We start from the raw sequence: 14930 nt of genomic DNA, 5'->3' as shown, positions 1-14930 counted from the left end.
TGCCCATCCCTAATTGCCCTTGAGAAGGTGGTGGTGAGCCGCCTTCTTGAACCGCTGCAGTCCGTGTGGTGACGGTTCTCCCACTGTGCTGTTAGGAAGGGAGTTCCAGGACTTTGACCCAGCGACGATGAAGGAATGGTGATATATTTCCAAGTCGGGATGGTGTGTGACTTGGAGGGGAACGTGCAGGTGGTGTTGTTCCCATGTGCCTGCTGCTCTGGTCATTAAAGGTCATTGGAAAAACTCTGTTGCACAACAAACTCTAAATAAATATATCCCACCACTAATTTACAGAAACGTTTGGTGAAGCAGAACTTGTAAAGTGGTTACTTTGACTTGTCAATGTGACTCATTTTTTGAATTTTAATTTCATGCTGTATGACATTCATAATGCAGATTACTCAGTCTATGACACATTTACTTGCAACAATATTAAAGCTGTAATTTTTGCTAAAAGTCAACTTCTTCACCATATCCTACCTCTCATTTCCCTTCCTCAGGCTAGACACAGCAAACTAGTTTTACTTACAATTATATTAAAGCCACATAATTTAATTTCTGCTAAAATCAACTTCACCATATCCCTTCCGTTCCTCAGGCCACTCATCATGTGAAAAAAGGTGTGCAGGTGACCTACACCCCGACCTCAGTCTATGCTACTCTGCAACCAGCCACTAGATGTGTAGAAACACTTCATTTACATACCCTGACATCTCCTCCTGGTGCTCCATCACATCTGCTCATCTTTCTCCCACCTCTTGTATATAAATCAATCACTGTGGGGTGAAACTTGTAAACTATCGCCTGGGGACCAAGAACTCACTAGTAACATTAAAAAAGTGATTTAACCTAAATCAGTACTTAAATATCCCAATAATTGCAAAAACAAATCACTTCCAATAGCTTATTTATTTTCTCAAACTATAGTTTCTCCACTGCTGTGTGATCTTGCAAAGAAAACCAAAATGTATAGAAACATAGAAAAATAGGAGCAGGAGTAGGCCATTCAGCCCTTCGAGCCTGCTCCGCCATTCAATATGATCGTGGCTGATCCTCTATCTCAATACCATATTCCCGCTCTCTCCCCATGCCCCTTGATGCCTTTTGTGTCTGATCGAAGTTTATAAGATATTAAGGGGAACAGATAGGGTGGATAGAGAGAAACTACTTCCGCTGGTTGGGGATTTTAGGAGTAGGGGGCACAGTCTAAAAATTAGAACCAGACCTTTCAGGAGCGAGATTAGAAAACATTTCTACACACAAAGGGTGGTAGAAGTTTGGAACTCTCTTGCGCAAACGGCAATTGATACTAGCTCAATTGCTAAATTTAAATCTGAGATAGATAGTTTTTTGGCAACCAAAGGTATTAAGGGATATGGGCCAAAGGCAGGTATATGGAGTTAGATCACAGATCAGCCATGATCTTATCAAATGGCAGAGCAGGCACGAGGGGCTGAATGGCCTACTCCTGTTTCGATGTTCTTGTGTCTAGAAATCTATCTAGCTCCATCTTAAATATATTCAGTGACTTGGCTTCCACAGCCTTCTGTGGTAGAGAATTCCACAGGTTCACCACCCTCTGAGTGAAGAAATTTCTCCTCATCTCAGTCCTAAATGTCCTGCCCCGTATCCTGAGACTGTGACCCCTCGTTCTGGACCCCCCAGCCAGGGGAAATATCCTCCCTGCAACCAGTCTGTCTAGCCCTATCAGAATTTTATAAGTTTCAATGAGATCCCCTCTCATTCTTCTAAACTTGAGTGAATACAGGCAGAGTCGACCCAATCTCTCCTCATACGACAATCCTGCCATCCCAGGAATCAGGCTGGTGAACCTTCCCTGCATTCCCTCTATGGCAAGCATGCCCTTTCTTAGGTAAGGAGACCAAAACTGCACACAATACTCTAGGTCTCACCAACACCCTGTATAACTGCAGTAAGACATCCCTGCTCCTGTACTCAAATCCTCTTGCAAGGAAGGCCAACATACCATTTTCCTTCCTAACTGCTTACTGCACCTGCATATTTGCTTTCAGTGACTGGTGTACAAGGACACCCAGGTCCCTTTGTACATCAACATTCCCCAATCTATCACCATTTAAATAATACTCTGCCTTTGTTTTTCCTTCCGAAGTAGATAACTTCACATTTATCCACATTATACTGCATCTGCCATGTATTTGCCTACTCACTCAACATGTCTAAATCGCCTTGAAGCCTCTTTGCATCCTACTCACAACCTCACCTAGTTTTGTGTCGTCAGCAAACTTGGAAATATTACATTTGGTTCCCTCATCCAAATCATTGATGTATATTGTGAATAGCTGGGGCCCAAGCACTAATCCCTGTGGTACCTCACTAGTCACCGCCTGCCACCCCGAAAAATACCCATTTATTCCTACTCTGTTTCCTGTCTGTTAACCAATTTTCAATCCATGCCAGTATATTACCCCCAATCCCATGTGCTTTCATTTTGCACACTAACCTCTTATGTGGGACTTTATCAAAGGCCTTCTGAAAATCCAAATAAACCACATCCACTGGTTCTCCCTTATCTATTCTACCAGTTACATCCTCAAAAAAGTCCAGGAGGTTTGTCAAACATGATTTATCTTTCATAAATCCATGTTGACTTTGTCTAATCCCGTCGATATTTTCTAAATGTCCTGTTATCACATCCTTTATAATAGAATCTAGTATTTTCCGTACTACTGATTGTTAGGCTAACAGGTCTGTAGTTCCCTGTCTTCTCTTTACCTCCTTTTTTAAATAGTGGGGTTACATTTGCCACCCTCCAATCTGCAGGAACTGTTCCATAACCTATAGAATTTTGGAAGATGGAAGGTGGAAGATATCTGTGCACTCTGTTAAACTTTTATTACCTGACCTGATCTGTAACAATACAAATTTATATTCTCCTCCTTCACAATTTCACTGCTCCCACTTTTCCTTTATGTCTTGCACTAATGCATCACTGTGGGAAAGCAACCAGCAACTGCATTAGATGAAGCAAAAGACTATCTCTTCCAGCTGGTTTCACACCGGAGGCAAAATGCCAAAATGATGCCAGATCGATTGCAGTTATACTATGTAGAACTGAAAAATAAGAAGGGATTGTATTACAGACCCCCAAATAGTCAACGGGAAATTGAGGAGCAAATATGTCAGGAGATTACAGACAACTGCAAGAAAAATAGGGTGGTAATAGTAGGGGACTTTAACTTTCCCAACATTGAATGGGACAGCCATAGCATTAGGGGCTTGGATGGAGAGAAATTTGTTGAGTGTATTCAGGAGGAATTTCTCATTCAGTATGTGGATGGCCCGACTAGAGAGGGGGCAAAACTTGACCTCCTCTTGGGAAATAAGGAAGGGCAGGTGACAGAAGTGTTGGTGAGGGATCACTTTGGGACCAGTGATCATAATTCCATTAGTTTTAAGATGGCTATGGAGAATGAAAGGTCTGGCCCAAAAGTTAAAATTCTAAATTGGGGAAAGGCCAATTTTGATGGTATTAGACAGGAACTTTCAGAAGTTGATTGGGAGAGTCTGTTGGCAGGCAAAGGGACGTCTGGTAAGTGGGAGGCTTTCAAAAGTGTGTTAACCAGGGTTCAGGGTAAGCACATTCCTTATAAAGTGAAGGGCAAGGCTGGTAGAAGTAGAGAACCTTGGATGACTCGGGAGATTGAGGCCCCAGTCAAAAAGAAGGAGGCATATGACATGCGTAGGCAGCTGGGATCAAGTGGATCCCTTGAATAGTATAGAGATTGCCGGAGTAGAGTTAAGAGAGAAATCAGGAGGGCAAAAAGGGGACATGAGATTGCTTTGGCAGATAAGGCAAAGGAGAATCCAAAGAGCTTCTACAAATACATAAAGGGCAAAAGAGTAACTAGGGAGAGAGTAGGGCCTCTTAAGGATCAACAAGGTCATCTATGTGCGGAACCACAAGAGATGGGTGAGATCCTGAATGAATATTTCACATCGGTATTTACGGTTGAGAAAGGCATGGATGTTAGGGAACTTGGGGAAATAAATAGTGATGTCTTGAGGAGGGTACATATTACAGAGAGGGAGGTGCTGGAAGTCTTAACGCACATCAAGGTAGATAAATCTCCGGGACCTGATGAAATGTATCCCAGGACGTTATGGGAGGTTAGGGAGGAAATTGCGGGTCCCCTAGCAGAGATATTTGAATCATCGACGGCTACAGGTGAGGTGCCTGAAGATTGGAGGGTAGCAAATGTTGTGCCTTTGTTTAAGAAGGGCGGCAGGGAAAAGCCTGGGAACTACAGACCGGTGAACCTGACATCTGTAGTGGGTAAGTTGTTAGAGGGTATGCTGAGAGACAGGATCTACAGGCATTTGGAGAGGCAGGGACTGATTAGGAACAGTCAGCATGGTTTTGTGAGAGAAAAATCATGTCTCACGAATTTGATTGAGTTTTTAGAAGGGGTAACCAAGAAGATAGATGAGGGCTGTGCAGTAGACGTGGTCTACATGGACTTTAGCAAAGCCTTTGACAAGGTACCGCATGGTAGGTTGTTACATAAGGTTAAATCTCACAGGATCCAAGGTGAGGTAGCCAATTGGATACAAAATTGGATTGACGACAGAAGACAGAGGGTGGTTGTAGAAGGTTGTTTTTCAAACTGGAGGCCTGTGACCAGTGGTGTGCCTCAGGGATCGGTGCTGGGTAGGTTTGCAAATGACACCAAGATTGGTGGCATTGTGGACAGTGAAGAAGGTTAACTAGGATTGCAACGGGATCTTGATAAATTGGGCCAGTGGGCCGATGAATGGCAGATGGAGTTTAATTTAGATAAATGTGAGGTGATGCATTTTGGTAGATCGAATCGGGCCAGGACCTACTCCGTTAACGGTAGGGCGTTGGGGAGAGTTATAGAACAAAGAGATCTCGGAGTACAGGTTCATAGCTCCTTGAAAGTGGAGTCACAGGTGGATAGGGTGGTGAAGAAGGCATTCAGCATGCTTGGTTTCATTGGTCAGAACATTGAATACAGGAGTTGGGATGTCTTGTTGAAGTTGTACAAGACATTAGTAAGGCCACACTTGGAATACTGTGTACAGTTCTGGTCACCCTATTATAGAAAGGATATTATTAAACTAGAAAGAGTGCAGAAAAGATTTACTAGGATGCTACCGGGACTTGATGGTTTGACTTACAGGGAGAGGTTGGATAGACTGAGACTTTTTTCCCTGGAGAGTAGGAGGTTTAGGGGTGATCTTATAGAAGTCTATAAAATAATGAGGGGCATAGATAAGGTAGATAGTCAAAATCTTTTCCCAAAGGTAGGGGAGTCTATAACGAGGGGGCATAGATTTAAGGTGAGAGGGGAGAGATACGAAAGGGTCCAGAGGGGCAATTTTTTCACTCAAAGGGTGGTGAGTGTCTGGAACGAGCTGCCAGAGGCAGTCGTGGAGGCGGGTACAATTTTGTCTTTTAAAAAGCATTTGGACAGTTACATGGGTAAGATGGGTATAGAGGGATATGGGCCAAGTACAGGCAATTGGGACTAGCTTAGTGGTATAAACTGGGCGACATGGACATGTTGGGCCGAAGGGCCTGTTTCCATGTCACTATGAAGCAGAAAATATTTTGCACTAATGGAAGATTTGCAGTATATGGCACTATACAACTTCTGAACTGAACCTAAAGGAAGCACGTTTATGCACCTCAGCTCCCAAGGTAGGAGATTCGTTTATTTTCTTATTGCACTGTACCTCACAAATCAACTACATTGAAAAACTCATCTGAAGCTCATGTAATCATTATTTAGATCAAAAAATGTGGCTACTGATGTGAAAAGGAAAAAATCTAAATTAAGTCCTCAATTGGACCATCAGTGAACAATCTTGGCATTTTACACTTTTGCTGTGCTCAGAAAAGGTTCTGCATATTATGAATTATATATTTTCAGCAGATATCCTTGCTGAAATTAAGATATAAAACAGTTCTATTCATCAAATGGCTTAAACACTTTACAGTTTGACATCCATTATAGATCTCAACTCTATGACTCTATAGGCTACGGACCAAATGCTGGAATATGGGATTAGAGTAGACAGGGCTTGATGGCCGGCGCGGACACGATGGGCCGAAGGGCCTCTCTCCGTGCTGTATAACTCTATGACTCTCTATGACTCTATCTCCAACTCCTGGAATAAAATTATCCTTTCTTTCTTAAATTCTCTATCCTTTTTATTGTGTCCCTTGCAAGGGTTGTTTTCTGCCATTCAACTTTCTACAGCTATAAAGACCATATAATGTTCCATGCAGACACTTCTATGATCAACGGCATTCCACCCTCAACTCGCTAAGTTGCAAACCAAAAATAAGGGGTCGTTAATATTGCTGCTTAAGCTGTTGGGAACTATTCACGCATGATGTCATTTTGCAAAATGTTTTACCTTTTTAATGTAAGTATGCTCTGTTTCCTGAAACTGGGTGCAGCGACTGGCCATGGTCATTTTGATATTGTTCTGCCTCTTGTTAACTCTGTTCCTCCAGTCCTCTTCTCCACTTCTCTTCAGCAAAGCCATCCTAGAAAAAAGGTCCATACATAAGTCACACCAGCAAGCTTAAGGAGTACATCATCATCACTAAAGGAGATAAAGATTACACAGTATGGAAAATGAAATACTCGATTTCATGAGTGCGGAAGACCCAATAATTCAGAACTTCACAACTTGTAAGTTATAAAGTTTCTATGACAGAATAAGCCAGGTATTACATAACTCTCATGTATCTGGTTTATATGACAAGAATGGGAGGTGGTTAATAGCTCTAGTTTTAATGCCACAAAACTGGCATCCTGAAGTTTATAAATTGAGGCTGTGACACTAAAATTGTCCGTTAGCATCCTTTGGCTATGAAAGGAGGGGGAAGACAAGGATTTGACTTGATTATGATCCAGCGGCCACTGCTAAACAGTGCCAGCGTATGGAATTAGGGTGAGGACAGGATGTCCACATCAGCAGTGATGTCCCCTTTCCCAAAATATCTTGCTGAAACTCAGTCTTAGCTTTTTAAAAAATTCGTTCATCGGATATGGGCGTCGCTGGCGAGGCCGGCATTTATTGCCCATCCCTAATTGCCCTCGAGAAGGTGGTGGTGAGCCGCCTTCTTGAACCGCTGCAGTCTGTGTGGTGACGGTTCTCCCACAGTGCTGTTAGGAAGGGAGTTCCAGGAGGAAAGGCGATATATTTCCAAGTCGGGATGGTGTGTGACTTGGAGGGGAACGTGCAGGTGGTGATGTTCCCATGTGCCTGCTGCTCTTGTCCTTCTAGGTGGTAGAGGTCGCGGCTTTGGGAGGTGCTGTCGAAGAAGCCTTGGTGAGTTGCTGCAGTGCATCCTGTGGATGGTACACACTGCAGCAACTGTGCGCCGGTGGTGAAGGGAGTGAATGTTTAGGGTGGTGGATGGGGTGCCAATCAAGCGGGCTGCTTTATCTTGGATGGTGTCGAGCTTCTTGAGTGTTGTTGGAGCTGCACTCATCCAAGCAAGTGGAGAGTATCCCATCACACTCCTGACTTGTGCCTTGTAGATGGTGGAAAGGCTTTGGGGAGTCAGGAGGTGAGTCACTCGCCGCAGAATACCCAGCCTCTGACCTGCTCTCGTAGCCACAGTATTTATATGGCTGGTCCAGTTAAGTTTCTGGTCAATGGTGAATAACTTGATTGAAATGTCAGAAGGTTGCCAGAAACTAGTCACCCTACCCAGTCATTGACTTCAAGAGTTGAGGGGAGGTGAGAGGGGAAAAGAAGAAAAAAAACAAAAATGGGAAAAGGTTGGAAAAGTAAGTCCATTTTTTGAGCATGCCTCCATAACAATTTGATTTGTACCTCTAATGTCTGAACTGAACTTTTTATTTTATAATATTTCTGTAATGTTATATTCAGCTGGTTACCTTAACATTAAGGCAGCAGAGTTGAAACCATGCTCGTTGCCATGTTTTGGGGGGGGGGGGGGGGGTTGGGGGAGGAAATGTCCTCAGGGCTTCTCAAGGGGATTCCGATGAAGTAATGGCATTGGAATGGGAGACGCGCCGAGGAATTCCAACCACACGGTAATTTGAAGTATTAAACAGCTACTCCGAGAGCAAATCACAGCTGAGACACACCAGTACTAAAACTATTTATTTTATGTAAGTTTGCATAGTTTTGAAACAATGGGAAGACCCCAGGACATCAGTCAGTTGAAATGGTCAGTCATTGACAACATTCTGCGCTATCAGTGAAGGTTGTTTTCATTCAATATTGATAGCCAACCCAGAAGGCTAACAAATAAGATATCTATTCTTTGCCCAGAGTTCTAAGGGGTGATCCAGCTAGAGGTCTTGGTGTTTGACAGTTTGACGGTCTGTACCCCCGACGACAGATTTAAAGCAAGAGTCACAGGACTCACTCTCTCTGAGACAGAAGGGGTGAGTGAGCCCTAGCAGCTAGTAACAAAAACCCAGGACTGACAAGCTTCAGAATGGCTTAGCTTGAAAGTGGGTCTATGACTAGGAAGTCAGTAAGGTGCATCTGTTATTCTTCATAAAATTTAATGCGTGGGAAACCAATTTCACTGTGAAAAATGTATTCTGTTCATTCATGTATTTTACGTAAAATAAACCAGTTTGTTGGAGCAGTCTTGTCTTAATAGTCTGTCAGTCTGCCTTTCATAAGGAGAGAACGCACCTAGTGGTGTGTAATGTTATAGTAGCTGGCATGCGGAACAAGGATTCTTGGTTAAATATATACCGGGCAGTAAAAGGTGTACTGTGGATCATAGGAGACCCAGAGTCCACTCACGAGAGCGATCAGTGACGCTAATACCAAAAGAATATCTTGTACAAAACCCAAAAATTGTGACAGTCCCAAAACATTCTTTGCCTAGCGGTCAAACATTAGTGAACTGCTCAAACGTAATATCTAAATACAAGTCTGCAGATTGATATTTGAAGTTTATCATTGCAATTTTTCTGATATATTGGTTTGAATCATGTTTTAAAGGCACCACAATAGTAAATTCACCAAATGATACACATGTTCTAGAGTCATTAAACTAACTAACACACTCAGTCTTTAAATCATAACCATTTAATTAGGGTATAATTTCACTAGAATTCTTGAACAAAACGCTATGAAGCTATATTTGGGTTCAGTAGGCCAAGCATTTTGTTTCTTCATTAAATCTTTTGTAGGATTAGCGGAGAACCAGAACAGTGGGTTGGATTTTCAGTGCTTTTCAAAAAATGTAAAATTTAGGATTTTGTGGCCTGGACACCTGACACGAGTGACCTCTTGCTGCTGGATATAAAAGTCAAAAGAGCTACTTCCAGTCTTTTAAAGAAAACCCATACAAAACATTATTGTGTGCCAGATTTCAACAAATACATTGTAGCATGATTGATCGCTGAACAATTTTGTAGGGAAAGTTTTTTAAAAATGCTGAACTTAAAACTAGAAAACTGAGCATACCACTTGATTACCAAAGCTACACGAAGATCCAGTGAAGAAAAACAACGGGCTCGATGTTACCAGGCCTGCGGGTTTCCGGCGGGTTGGGTTTCGGGAGCGTGGTCAACACGCTCGGTGAAATTAGTGGGTTGCCCGCGCGATCGTAGCAGGCAACACACTAATAGGAATCAATTACCTGCTCCTCCGGGGTCCACGCTGCTGGTCTGCGCGTCGGGCGGGCTGCGCATGCGCAGTACGATCTGTCAGCTGGAGGCTCTCCAGTTAAAGGGGCAGTCCTCCACTGACAGATGCTGCAACCAATGGAACAAATTTCAGCATGGAGCAGCCCAGGGGGAAGGCTGCTCCCAGTTTAATGATGCCTCACCCCAGGTATCATCAGATGGGGTGAGGAGGAGGGCGAAGACAGAGATCTTCCACCCAGCGGGCGGGAGGAAGCGGCCAGCCTCTGCCACCAAGAAGGCCTGGCTCGAGGTGGCAGAGGGGGTCACCTGCGCAACCAACATATCGCCCACCTGCATGCAGTGCAGGAGGCGCTGCAATGACCTCAGTAGGTCAGCCACAGTGAGAACACGAAGTCTTTCCCCTACACTCCATCTGCCACAACACTGCCCCAACCCCACATCTCCTTCGGCACCGCCAACACTACTCTGTCACATCACCCCTCATACCCACTCAAACCCCATCCTCATCTTACCTCGCCAGTACTCATCCTGCCACTAACACGCGACCCAATCCTCATACAATCTCATGGTTCTATCCCATACTCACCCTCTCGTGCATCTCCCTCACGGCCAGCCTCACTCAACCTGCCACCACCTGTGCTGCAGCCACAGGGCATGCATCACATATGTGCAGTAGGCAGCGTAAGGCAAATGTTTCGTGAGCATGAAGGGGGTGCACAAGGGTGTCGGAGGGTTTGCCATGGGTGTCACCTATATTGAATTTCAGAGCAACAAACAGCACACATTATATTGGCACCACCACTGCCATGTCTCCGCGAATCCTGTCTGTTGTGTCCAATAATGCCCGCTCCTGGGTATCACTATGAGGACCCACCACTGATGCCACCCATCGTGTTACTGCAGAGTAGGTGCAGGTGTAGTTGCAGGGCTCTTCCGCGCAGACCACTGAGAGACATCCGAGGTGTAGCCGGCTGCACCCTGGAAGGATGCGGAGGAGAGGTTGTGGAGGGCAGTGGTGACTTTGACAGCGACAGGTAAGCAGTTGGTGCTGGGGCCAGCCAGGAGCAGCTCGGCATGAAAGAGCCTGCAGATCTCCACGACTACATGTTGAGCGAATCTGCGCCTCCGTGTGCACTGCTGCTCGGAGAGGTCCGGGGAGCTTCGCCTCGGTCTGTGGACCCTGTGGCGAGGGTAGTGCCCTCTGCGATGCGTCTCTCTCTGCGGTAGCCCTCCCTCCTGCTGTGCAGGTGGGCGTGCAACAACACCGTGTTGGGGGTTCCACGTCTCTGCGGCGGACCGCGTGGACTGCGAGGCTGCTGGGGCTGGTCATGCTGTTCGTCCTCCGAGGGTGTCCACGCACCACCCATCTGGCAGGTGTTGGTCTGAGGGGTTGTGCAGGGTAGGTGGGTGGTTCCTCGGACTGGGGCTGCGGTTTCGTGTCGGTCTGTCCTCTGGCTTGGCGGGGGGTGGTGGGGGGCAGGGGTTGCCCTATGTGACGCGGTGGCCTCCTGCGTGGGTGAGGGCTCTCCCCCGTGGAGTGCACCTTGGCAGCTGCCACAGGCTGCTGGCTGCAACACGCCTGGTTGGAGAGAGACTGTTTCCCCCAGTGTGTGAAACAGTCTGCGATGCAGGTAAAATCCCACACTTCCTCTTTTGACAGCTGATTCAGCTCATTAACTGACCTCAACAAGCAAGGTAAGTACTCTCAAGTGGAACCCCGCTGGCTTTAATTGCCTGCGGGATTCCCACCAGCGGGGGTCACGCACGCAGCCCCGCACGTCATCGGGGAACCCGGAAGTGGTCGGGATCGCGGCGCGATCCGGTCACGTGACCTCATATCGGGATTTTCGGGGCCCCCCCGCTGGAAACCCGACCCTAAAATCGAGCCCAACAAGGCTGTAAGGCCAAGCCTTGGGTGGAAAAAAAAATCCCCAATCTTGATCTATTAAATATTCACAGCTGCAAAAACAGCAGAGAATCTCTTTACTTGAAATCTGAGGCCCATCAAGCTTTCACAATTGTAATTTTTTTTCAACAAAAAACAGCCAAGTTTTCTAAGTCTACACAATGACGTGAGCAAACAGAAAAAATATTTGAGATAGCAATTTAGATAATAATGGGTCAAATCTTGCTGGAGCGGAGCATCTTGCGGCACGTGCCATTAGTTAGATTTTTTTCTACACCCTTCAGCTCGAATATAATTTGCTGGAAGTGTGAGCTGATAACAGCGTGAGGAATAAGACTCAACAGTTTAAATTGTTCCCTTTCTGGGCCAGAGAGATTTATTGGCACTGCATTAATAATTATCACGTTGTTAAAAGGGTACTTAGAAACATAGAAACTAGGAGCAGGAGTAGGCCATTCGGCCCTTCGAGCCTGCTCCGCCATTCAATATGATCATGGCTGGTCCTCTATCTCAATACCATATTCCCGCTCTCTCCCCATACCACTTAATGCCTTTTGTATCTAGAAATCTATCTAGCTCCTTCTTAAATATATTCAGTAACTTGGCCTCCACAGCCTTCTGTGGTAGTGAATTCCACAGGTTCACCACTCTCTGACTGAAGAAATTTCTCCTCATCTCAGTCCTAAATGTCCTTCCCCCTATCCTGAGACTGTGAAGGGAAACATCCTCCCTGCATCCAGTTTGTCTAGTCCTGTCAGAATTTTATATGTTTCAATGAGATCCCCTTCCATTCTTCTAAACTCAAGTGAATACAGGCCGAGTCGACCCAATCTCTCCTCATACGACAGTCCTGCCATCCCAGGGATCAGTCTGGTGAACCTTCCCTGCACTCCCCCTATGGCAAGTATATTCTTTCTTAGGTAAGGAGATCAAAACTTCACACAATACTCCAGGTGTGGTCTCACCAAGGCCCTATATAACTGCAGTAAGACATCCTTGATTCTATACTCAAATCCTCTTGCAATGAAGGCCAACATACCATTTGCCTTCCTAACTGCTTGCTGCACCTGCATGTTTGCTTTCAGTGACTGGTGTACAAGGACACCCAGGTCCATTGGTACATTAACATTCCCCAATCTATCACCATTTAAATAATACTCTGCCTTTCTGTTTTTCCTTCTGAAGTGGATAACTTCACATTTATCCACATTATACTGCATCTGCCATGTATTTGCCCACCCACTCAACTTGTCTAAATCGCCTTGAAGCCTCTTTGCATCCTCCTCACAACTCACGATCCCACCTAGTTTTGTGTCGTCAGCAAACTTGGAAATATTACATTTGGTTCCCTCATCCAAATCATTGATATATATTGTAAATAGCTGGGCCCAAGCACTGATCCCTGCGGTACCTCACTGGTCACTGCCTGCAACCCCGAAAAAGACCCATTCATTCCTACTCTCCGTTTCCTGTCTGTTAACTAATTTTCAATCCATGCCAGTATATTACCCCCAATCTCATGTGCTTTAATTTTGCACACTAACCTCTTATGTGGGACTTTATCAAAGGCCTTCTGAAAATCCAAATAAACTACATCCACTGGTTCTCCCTTATCTATTCTACCAGTTACATCCTCAAAAAACTCCAGTAGGTTTGTCAAACATGATTTTCCTTTCATAAATCCGTGTTGACTTTGTCTAATCTCGTTGATATTTTCTAAGTGTCCTGTTATCACATCCTTTATAATAGATTCTAGCATTTTCCCTACTACTGATGTTAGGCTAACCGGTACTTACACTGTTACTTATAGGTCCTAACTTTCTGCAGCAAGTATAATGGATAATTAATGTGCAAATCCAACATGTTCTTAAAAATAACGAGGAGGCTAAGGACGAGATGCCGTTTGTGCGAGACAGACGACGGAGCAGTGTAAATCAACCAGCAAGTTCTGGAGATTCACAACTCACACCATAGCTCCTCTTCCCCTGAACTTGCTGGCTGATTTGTGCATCAATGGCATGCGTTGTGAATTCGTCGTTATTTTTCCAGGAAGATTTGACAAAATGTAGCCCTCCCACAACGTGCATGTGGCTGATGCATTCGAAATATGGAAGAAAAGGGCCATTCCGCACATCAAGTCATCCGCTACTGGCTGCCCGCTGGTCCTTCACGTAACTCGTCATTATTCACATGGAAGTTCCAACAGCGAATGTTGGTGGGCTATTCAACTGTGGGGGGCTGATCCTCTGATCACAGCCGAGCACGATCCTGTCATCACTGGATATGCACACGTCCATAGCAGGGTTCACTGGGTAGTGATGAGAAGTTAATTTTCCCCAGCTCAGTGGCACTGTGGTCAACTGTACCACCACGACTGCTGCTCTGGCTAAGATTAGCCAACTAAACACAGACCTCATCTCTCTGGCTCAGCTCCTCGCTCGATAAATTTATTGAGTCACTGGGGGAGCCAATCTCAAAATTAAGCATATTTATTCCACTCAGCTTTTAAAAAAAATATATTATAACTGCTTTTGCAGGGAATACAGATCCCAAATTGACTACTCTGTGGCAAAGAAGATTTCTCTCAGATCTGCCTGAAACCGGCTAACTTTGATACTCAATTCCTCCAATATGATCACCTTCCGAGCTCAATAACCTGTTTACATCCACTGACTATCAAAAGAGAAAATTGTATTTTTAATACAATTCAATATCGACAGATGAGTTTTTAAAAAAAACCACAAACATATCTTAGGAATTAATAATTGTAGACAGGTGATTATAGTACCTTAGGAGGGATTAAAAGGATTGAAAGATAGGAAGTGAGGCTTTTTAGTCATCCTACTGCATCCTCTGATGTGGGCTAGTTTGATGTTCAGTAACTACTACACTTAACACATGAAAACAATTTTTTTTAATATTATAGTGTGGTTCAACTGAACTAAATGCTTAAATATTAATGTTTTGGTTATATAAGACATGCCTTGTTGATTTTTTAAAAATCAATATATATTTCCAGTCAATATGAACTTAAGATTCTGAAAAGTGTGGCAATAACTTGTGCAGTAACTGAATGAAGAAGAATGCTCATTGGCAGCGAAATTTAAGACCCTATTATGGATACAAGAAATCAATTACCAAATATAGTGAACAGATTCAGCAAGCAATCATGTATACTGAACTGCTGGAGGGCTGCCAGGATTTCACAAATGACTTGCATCAAAAAATGGTGCCTGCTTGCATAAACTCAAAAGCAATCTCAGAAAGGTCACATCTAAAATAAATATTTACTAAAGTAATTCAACCTTTTTCAGTACTGAACACTTTGCAGCTTTCAAAACAAAAATTTTCAGCATCAA

At 44.4% G+C, this 14930-nt stretch overlaps 1 protein-coding gene across 11 annotated transcripts in view; it reads right to left on the bottom strand.

The window, feature by feature from the left end:
- svila (supervillin a) overlaps positions 1-14930 on the bottom strand; it is a 203224-nt gene that overhangs the window by 64599 nt on the left and 123695 nt on the right. For all 11 annotated transcript variants that reach the window (XM_068007306.1, XM_068007311.1, XM_068007323.1 and 8 more), the window contains one exon: positions 6427-6559. In XM_068007306.1, the coding sequence (XP_067863407.1) occupies positions 6427-6559 (133 nt within the window). The remainder of the gene's footprint in view (positions 1-6426; positions 6560-14930) is intronic.

The sequence above is a fragment of the Heptranchias perlo genome, chromosome 2 (assembly GCF_035084215.1).
Source record: "Heptranchias perlo isolate sHepPer1 chromosome 2, sHepPer1.hap1, whole genome shotgun sequence".
Taxonomy (NCBI): domain Eukaryota; kingdom Metazoa; phylum Chordata; class Chondrichthyes; order Hexanchiformes; family Hexanchidae; genus Heptranchias; species Heptranchias perlo.
This window is presented reverse-complemented; position numbering and strand designations above follow the sequence as displayed.